General features: G+C 46.7%; 1 protein-coding gene across 1 annotated transcript; it reads left to right on the plus strand.

Annotated features, from left to right (window-relative positions):
• The first annotated feature begins 1,743 nt into the window (after positions 1-1,743).
• On the plus strand, positions 1,744-7,941 carry CCN3 (cellular communication network factor 3). The gene is made up of 5 exons (XM_061995270.1): positions 1,744-1,841; positions 1,942-2,173; positions 2,444-2,695; positions 4,529-4,737; positions 6,802-7,941. The coding sequence occupies exons 1-5, from the start codon at positions 1,773-1,775 to the stop codon at positions 7,096-7,098; spliced, it is 1,059 nt and encodes a 352-aa protein (XP_061851254.1). The 5' UTR covers positions 1,744-1,772; the 3' UTR covers positions 7,099-7,941.
• The last annotated feature ends 1,371 nt before the right edge of the window (positions 7,942-9,312 follow it).

Genomic DNA, 9,312 nt, shown 5'->3' on the forward strand with positions numbered 1-9,312 from the left:
ACTCTGTGAGGAGTAACAAAGGGTACTTTCATATGATGAAAGTATGTCACCCTTAAAAACATTGTAAAACAAGTACAGGTAAAAAGATTCACTGTTATGCAGATGAAGCAGCATCATAGTTCCAAAGGACTCCGGGGACTGAAATGTTCAGAAAAAGGCATTTGACCCTACTGTACTAAACTGCAGCATCCAGTAGATATTGAAGTGGTGTGAAGTAATCCCACTGAAAGAGATGATAACTTTCAGTGGCTGTGAATTATCACACTGAAAATCTCATCAGATGCACAAATGACGGATAGGCAAAATCAGATCTTGCATGTGCCCCTGTTGGCTTTCCAGGCTTCCATGCCTGCTTCTGTGAAAACTGCAGGAACAGCCTTGCTTCTCTTTAGCAAATCTCAACACCTGGCCAAGTGCATTGGTCATATTGTTCACAAGCAAAAAGTGGCTTTGCACTGACTGCCTAAATCAGATGCAAGAGGTAGAGAAGCAAGAGAAGAAAAAGCAAAAGGAGATAAGGAAGGTGAAATGACCTGTAAGGCAGTGGATGACTGAAATAACCTCAAACCCATGCCCAAGCTGCTAATAAGTTTTAAACAACTCAATGTTTCCCTTGGCTGGTCCTGCTATTTGTGAATAAGACAACAAAGGGCCAATATGTGACCAGAGATTATGTGTTTCTGCACCAGTGAAGCCTCTTTTCCTCAGAAGAACAGGCTTCTCCAGAAACTCTGTTGGTGCCACTCAGCATCAAGAAAGGAATGGTGACTTCTGTCCAAAACAAAACTTGCATCTGGTGATTTCTGGTTTTGTGTTGAGTATTGCTTTGGCATGGAGCTACAGCTGCCTTGTAAATTCATGAGTACCACTTGTGTCATGTCTTAAGCTTAAAAGGCATCTTGTTTTTGCTAGTCTGTCCATGACTTTTGTTTATTTTTCAAATTTTTTCTCTTCAACAAGCCGTAACAGAATCCAGTGCCTATTATCTGCCCCAGACAACTGGGGATAGAGCGTATCTGTATCTGGCAAGACTCAAGAAGGCCTGCCATGGGCAGAAGGCAATTCCTGACAAGTAAAACCCGTTAAAAGATTTAGTCTCCTTTATACTTGGCCTAAATCCATCCTGTGTACGCTACAATAACTGCACAGCACAGAGCACTGGAGTTACTTCTCCAAAGCACTCTTGAGGCCGGACAAATCGGCTCTGCATCTGCCGCGGTGCCACACACCGTGCGAGCACCGAGGACTCTGCTGCTGCTCCAAATCACCGTGTTGCGCAGCGCATGCAGAGTTCCCGGTACAGCCTCTGTTTCCCACCCGCCGAAGTACTCGCCCGCAGCTCGAGGGGGGATGCCCGCAGGCAAGCAGGGCGGCTTGGGGAAGCGGCGGGGACGGTCGAGGGCGGCAGCCCGTCCAGGGGAGCCCCTCGCCTCTGGCGCTCGGCCGGACCGACTCCCTGGGGCTTCGGTCCCCTCTCCTTGTAACGCCTCCAGGGAGAGAGCTGCCGCCTGTGCCGCTGGGAGCCAGTCCGGGCCGGGCCGTGCGGACCCGGGGCAGCGGCGGCGGAGCAGGTGGCAGGAGGCACGGGGGGAGCGGAGCGCCCGGCCCGGCTCCAGCTCCCCGCCTCCAGGCCGCGCTTCGCGTCGCGGGACGGTGGGGGAGTGGGGGGGGGGACATGAGGAGGTGTCCCCCACGGCCTCTATTTAAGCGGCTGCAATGGCTCTGCCGGCAGAGCCGAGCGGCGCGGCGGGGAGGCGGCGGTGGCTGGGACCATGGCGACGGGCGGCGGGCAGGGTCGGCCCGCCCTGCTGCTCCTCCTCCTCCTCCTCCGGCCGTGCGAGGCAAGTGCGGGGCGCCCGGGGCGGCCGGCGCGGGGGTGGGGGAGAGCCGGCGGCCGGGCCGTCCCCGTGACCCGGCCCCGGGGCCGCTTTGTCCCCGCAGGTGAGCGGGCGGGAGCCGGCGTGTCCGCGGCCGTGCAGCGGGCGCTGTCCGGCCGAGCCGCCGCGCTGCGCGCCGGGGGTGCCCGCCGTGCTGGACGGCTGCTCCTGCTGCCCGGTGTGCGCCCGGCAGCGCGGCGAGAGCTGCTCCCCGCTGCTGCCTTGCGACGAGAGCAGCGGCCTCTACTGCGACCGAGGCCCCGAGGACGCCGGCGGGGCCGCCGGCATCTGCATGGGTAGGTGTCGGCGGGCGGGCCGGGGCGGCGGGGACACCCTCCCCGGGCCGTGGTCCGCCGCTGGGGCGGTCGCCGTCCCGCGCTCTTCCGCCTTCCCTCGGGCGAAGCGGCTGCCTAGGGACCGCTGAGGCCGCGGCGGGCCGAGGGCTTAGTGGCTGTCGCGGAGGGGCGTCGGTGCGGCCCGAGCCGGGACGCGCGGTGCTTTGGGGGGCACGGGGAGGGTGCCGAGAGCCCTCTGTCTCAGGGAAGCGCCTTCACTTCTCTCACTAGTGCTGGAGGGAGACAACTGCGTGTTTGACGGGATGATTTACCGCAACGGGGAGACGTTCCAGCCCAGCTGCAAGTACCAGTGCACCTGCCGAGATGGGCAGATCGGCTGCCTGCCCCGCTGTAACCTGGACCTGCTGCTCCCCGGCCCCGACTGCCCTTTCCCCAGAAAAATCGAAGTCCCTGGAGAGTGCTGTGAGAAGTGGATCTGCGACCCTAAAGATGAAGTGATTTTGGGAGGTTTTGCTATGGCCGGTGAGGAAACTAAAACTAATTATCACAGTCACTGTGAGGAAGAGGTGATACCATACTGGAAATGTCCATGGGGGTTGCTAAATCTAAGACACACTGCTTTGTGCAGTTGGGTTTTTTTCTGCTCTCTTTTCTCATGTCGAGTCACTAGTAAGTATACCAGTGGTTGTGATTAAAAGCAGAGCTCAACGTGAAAAAGAAACAATATTCAGAGGATGAATGTGCATAGCAGCTTTAAAAGATAGTTAACTTGAGTTGGTTCTCAATTCTGAGATTCATGTTTATGTGGTACAGAGTAGTTCAGTGAGTGGGATAAAAAAAGGACAAGCTCATAAGCCTGCAAAAGTTATTTCCACTCCCGGATCAAACCTGCAGTCTTGCTGGTTGCTCTGCAAGAATGTATTGCATCATAAATGCTATTCTAACAGCTTAGTCTACAAGAGACTTTTTTCCCCCTTAAATTCCCCAGCTATTGCAAGTGGTCAGCATGGTAGCCCTAAGGCTAACAAATTCCTGCCTGTGCCAGAGCTCTCATCATTATTGTTGGCATCAAAAGCATTACCAAGTACTTGGAGAAGTAGTGCTTATGAACATAGTGAACATATCTGAAAAAAATCCTCCCATTCCAAAATGCAGAACTCATAAACTGCTTTTGCAGTTGAAAAATTATAAAGCTACATAATATTTTCCCCAGTCTTACTTCATTGTATTTCCGTCCCTTTTGAATTAGGCTATTAGTTCAATACTAATTTTGATAAGCTACTTTTTACTAAGAGTTGAGGGCAATGCATTCTCTTCCAGTCACTGCTCTTTGTGGTCTTAAGCAGTTATGATGAAATTCAGCTAATCCATTTGAAAAACAAGTAGGGAAGGATCCAGGAAGAAATGCCCTAATAACTAGTCAGCACGCTGTGAAGTGTTAGCTGTAAGGCACAGAAGGTATAAACAAAAAGCTTGCCACCTTTCTACCGTTTGACTTGCTTGACAGTGACAGGCTAATCTGTAAAATGCTTACAGATGGGTTATCTACGTTCTTTCTAGCAGCAGCCATCCCTCTTGGGAGGCCACCTTTTTAGAGCTTTACCTTGTGAAAGGCAGAATGCATTTGTGGGGGAGCTTAACAGTGAGAGCTGTGACCGGCAGCTCAGTCTTGTTGCCTCATTCTGCTTACTCCTGTGATAACCACTGAACCAAACTGTACAGTGAGCGATATTTGCGTAACACAGTTCAATACTGCCATCAGGGCAGGACAACAATCAGAGCTAGTTATGGCTTTGAAGAGCTGTGATAACTCCTGGAAATTAGTTTCCTTCTTCCCCACCATCACCCTGGCTATAATCTGTCAATAATTGACAAGATGAGGTGATGTTAGGGCTCTTGGAGTAAAGGACTTTACTGTTTATTAGTTTAGTTAAATCATTGTGCCTCTCTCAAATCATATCCAATATAAATATTTGTGTGACTTAGCTTTAGAAGAGGTTTGTGATGTGTTTCCATTGGAAAGAGTGAGGAATAAAGAGTTATTAAAGTACAGTTCTAAACTGGTTAAAAAAAAGGCAGTAATTCTTCCAGCTGTGGACTTGAGTGAGCTGAATTTACATGGTTTGCTGATTACATCGATACATACCTTTCTGTTGGTTTTAGATGGAGGAAGTTACCACCCAGGGTGCCTATACAGGCAGCTTTTAAAATACTTAAATCCTGTCAAAAGCCTGGATTTTAGACCTTTTTTATCTCACGTGTTTCTTCCCAGATGTGGTAGGGCTCAGTTGCATACTGGGGTTTTTGTTACATGAGTTTTGCTTGTAATAAAATTCTGTGAGGTTTTGTCTCCAGCCTACAGACAAGAGGCCACCCTTGGGATCGATGTGTCGGATTCAAGCGCCAATTGTATCGAGCAGACAACAGAATGGAGTGCCTGTTCCAAAAGCTGTGGAATGGGCTTTTCTACCCGTGTCACCAACAGAAATGAACAATGTGAGATGGTGAAGCAAACACGGCTATGCGTGATCAGGCCTTGTGAAAATGAGGAGCCGTCTGATAAGGTATGCTGCAGGGAGTGGCAGGGGAGCGAGGTCTCTTCAGCTGTGATTCCAAGGTTGCAATATTATGCTCTAGAATGCTCCAGATGCAAATGTGGGTAATACACCTTTTAGCACTTGTGCTGCCCCCTGAGTTTGGGAAGCATTAGGCTTGCTGTGTTTGCTTCATAGCTTTGTGCTGTTCCTTCAGCAGTTGGAGAGAGGTGATTCTGCCCCTCTTCTCCACTCTGGTGAGGCCTTGTCTGCAGTGCTGCATCCACCTCAGGGGTCTTCAGCACAGGAAAGACATGGACCTGTTGGGGAAGGGCCAGATGAGGCCACAAAAATGACCAGAGGGATGGAACACTTCCTATAAAGACAGGCTGAGACAATTGGGGTTGTTCAGCCTGGAGAAGAGAAGGCTTCAGGGAGACATCATTGTGGCCTTTCAGTACTTAAAGGGGGCTTATAAGAAAGATGGAGATGGGGCCTGTTGCAATATGACAAGGGGCAATGGTTTTAAACTAAAGGAGGGCAGGTTCAGACTAGACAGATGGAAGACATTTTTTCTACCATGATGGTGGTGAAACACTGGAAGAGGTTGCCCAGAGAGGTGACAGATGCCCCATCCTTGGAAACATTCACAGTCAGGTTGGATGGAGCTGTGGGCAGCCTGATCAAGGTGAAGATGTCACTGTTCACTGCAGGAGTGTTGGACTAGATGACCTTGAAAGGTCTCTTCCAACCCAACCCATTCTATGGTTTTGCAGTAATTTGAGCCATCCCAAACAGACCAGATGTACTGCCTCTGCAGATTATTTTGACAGCTCACACAGTGTAACTTCTCTCCCAAATGCAACTGTACTACCCATATGTATACTTCAGGGCTGCTCCAATCATGCAGAATGGATGTCCAATTTCTAGTCTGTTAAGCATCTGGAACTGCAGAGAAGTACATGAGGTCCTGCAAAATCTACTTGGGTGAATTAAACCTTAAATCTTTATGATGCTTTTTCCAAAAGCAAATCCAACACTGACACTTCAGGAACAGTAAATGTATATTTAAAGGAGATGATTTTTTTTCTGCTTCTACATGTTATACAAGAGTTACTGTCAGAGAGAATAACCTGTAGCTAGAGAACCATCACTGTATGTAATGCTCTGAGTGTTGAAAAGCATTATAAGGGCCTTTGCTGAATACTCCATGTGGTTTTAAATACAGTGTTTTGTATAGGATGTGAAATTTTGGGAAAGAGTTGGGGAGACTAACAAGGATGATCAGAAGTCTAGAAAGCATGTTCTGCTAGGAAAGAAGGGATTGAACTGAACTTTTGAATGCAAGAGAATGGAGATGTGTTTTTATAACTGGTTAGATATTGCAACCTGTTCTGAGTCCATGGAGGTGCAAGAAGAAATTAATCATAGAATCATAGAATGGTAGGGGTTGGAAGGGACCTTTAGAGATCATCTAGTCCACCCCCCCTGCAGAAGCAGGTTCACCTAGATCAGGTCGCATAGGAACATGTCCAGGCGGGTCTTGAAGACCTAAAATGGTGAATTTAGACTGCATAAAGATTAGGACATGAGTGAAAACCTTCTAAGCAATAAGAACAGTGAACTGTTAGGCTTATCTGAGACAGATGTGGAGTCTCTGTCACTGAAGACTTCCATGGACAAGTTAAACAAGCATCTTATCCTGCTCTGGGTTACAAGAATGAGCGGTGATTTATGAGGTTCATTTTAGCCCTCTTTTTTTCTCCTGAATCCAGTCCTGTAACTTGCTCGTTTGCCTTCCTGATTCTGTGATGGAGCCACAGTAGCCTGAGAAGTTTTCCAATAGAGATAGTTTGGTTTGGCCCATCTCAGATGATATAATTTATTACTTGCCCAATTACATGCTGATGTCAGAGGGCAGATCTTGCAGGAGTTACTTGCAAGGAACTACTGAAGTAACTACAAAGCCTTACTGCTGTTGAATGAGCAAAGGCAAGTTTAAGTTTCCAGAGTAGACCTATATCCTTGCAGGTCAATTTTTAACTGCTTTCTGTCTTATGCAAGATAGCTAATGTTTCTTCATATTTCTCTTAGAAAGGGAAGAAATGTATCCGAACAAAGAAGTCTCTGAAAGCTGTTCACTTTGAATACCAGAACTGCACCAGTGTGCAGACATACAAACCTCGTTACTGCGGCCTCTGCAATGACGGGCGATGCTGTACCCCCCACAACACCAAAACCATTCAAGTCGAGTTCCACTGTCCTCGGGGTAAAGTCCTAAAAAAGCCAATGATGCTGATCAGCACCTGTGTCTGTCATAACAACTGTCCTCAGAGTAACAATGGTTTCTTCCAGCCCTTAGATCTGACTTCTAGTGAAGCAAAAATATGAAGAGCATAAAAGAAGTAGCGCAAATGGTATAAGTAGTTTATACAAAACTTGACCCACAGTCAGATGAATGTAACAGTTGCATATGTAAAATATCTAAGATGTTTTTCAAAACAGTCTAGGCACTTTCTTATTTTTCCTGTAGTTTATTAAATACCTCATTTTACATTTTCCCCCTCTCAGCATCTTTTAGTCACTTGAAGAAAATTTTGTACCTTGGACAGAGCCGCCTTTCTTCTTCATGGTGGCATGAAGATCACAAAGCGAACAGCTAGACTTTCTCCTTGAGTTAAGGGGAGCACATGAAGAGTTTCAGTAGCTGCAAGATGGGGTTCTTTAACAGTAAATTGATTCCTTGGGGAATGCATGTTACCATATCATAAACTTGCAGGTTCTTCACTTTGCATAACATCTATAAACACTTAAACAAGTGTTCTTCCATTCTAATGAAACTCTGTTTCTGATGACAGTAAAAATCTTACTGATGGAAGTGTTGAATTCTTGTGCCTTGTAAAATACCTTCTCTCTACAACTCCTGCTTTCTCTGAGGATTAATTCTGTGCATAGCCCCTGAAATGACATAGCTAAGATCTCTGTTCCTGAAGCACTGCACATTGATAGCTGACAGAAAATAAACTTCTCTTTGGTAATTTACTAGCAGTCTAATCCAAAACCCACCGAAGTCAGTGTCTTAGGAGGACTCAGTTCTAACCAATGTGTGTCTGTAGATATAACTATTTCGATGCAAAAATAAAATTTCTGTAAATTCCCCTACAAATACTAACTGTATCATATGGTGCTTCATTTCTTAGAAAGGTGTACATGTAAATAGGAACTGTATATATTGTAATATAACTTCACTAAGTAAATAAACTTTATGTGATTCAAAATATTTTCTTTCCTAAAGTTGTTTACCTTAAACTAGCAACTTTTAACAGCTAAAAACAATGGCGAAAAAAAAGGTGTGCAGGCTCCAAAAATCAAAAGGCCCTATCTTGTGATGTTCTTGGCATACCTCATCCTAATCACTGCCCTAACACGTATGCGGCGTCTTGCTGCAGGAAAGGATGGATGAGCTGTGAGGCACACATCAGAAGGGAGGTTTCTTTCAGAGTGAGTTAGCCTGAGAGACAAGATAATGTAAATAAAGTTTGATGTCCAAGGAATATAGAGCCTGTTCCATACATGTTAAATCATTTGTGTAACAGGATTGTGCAGATAGGTCACAAATACAGTTGTGCAAACATTCAGCTGCCTAAAGCATTGGACCAAGCTTAGCTTAATGTGTGTCTCTGTTATACCAGAGTGGCACTAATGCCACAACCATTCTATAACTGTGTGGTAGGAAACAACTGTCCCTTGAGAAAAAAAAGGCAGAAGGTCAAATCTCAGCATATATGGCCTAGAGTCCTCCTCTGGAGGAGCTAGCAGCCTCCAGTTTGGGAATTCCTGACATACACACAGGGTGGAATTAATCTCCAAGTTAAGACTCCTAAATTGGGTGTCTATGTATAGACCTCTAAATGCCCATTTTAGCCAATAAAGCCCAAAGTAAACTGTGAGCAAGCATCAATGGCTGAAGGGTTTTTGGTAACTTTTAAGTCAACTTTGAAAGTACAAGGTTCTGGTGCTAAAAGCCAGAGAGGTTCAGCTAAGGTTAGATAGATCTTGGGTCCTCACCTGGATGAATTTCTTTGTAGTCGTTGCTATTGTTATCAGTCCCTGTCTGTGTTATGTTGTTCACACAGCTGGACCAGACAAGTCTTAACCCCTCAGGACCGTGCTCAGACATACACATACTCCTTGCCCTTGCACTCATTAATTCCTAATCATAGAACCATAGAATGGGAAGGAACCCTTCAAGGTCATCTAGTCCAACTTGTGTGCAATAAGCAGGGACATCATCACCTTGATCAGGTTGCTCATAGCCCTGTCCAACCTGACTGAATGTTTCTAGGGATGAGGCATCTGCCACCTCTCTGGGCAACCTCTTCCAGTGTTTCACTACCTTCATTGTAGAAAAAAATTCTTCCTTCTATCTAGTCTGAACCTACCTTCCTTTAGTTTGAAACCATTGTCCCTTGTCCTATCTCATCAGGCCCTACTAAAAAGCCCGTCCCTGTCTTTCTTACAAGCCGTCTTTAAGTACTGAAAGGTCACAAAGATGTCTCCTTGGAGCCTCTCTTCTCCAGGCTGAACAACCCCAACTGTCTCAGC

This window comes from Colius striatus, chromosome 4, assembly GCF_028858725.1.
Source record: "Colius striatus isolate bColStr4 chromosome 4, bColStr4.1.hap1, whole genome shotgun sequence".
In the NCBI taxonomy this organism is placed as follows: Eukaryota; Metazoa; Chordata; class Aves; order Coliiformes; family Coliidae; genus Colius; species Colius striatus.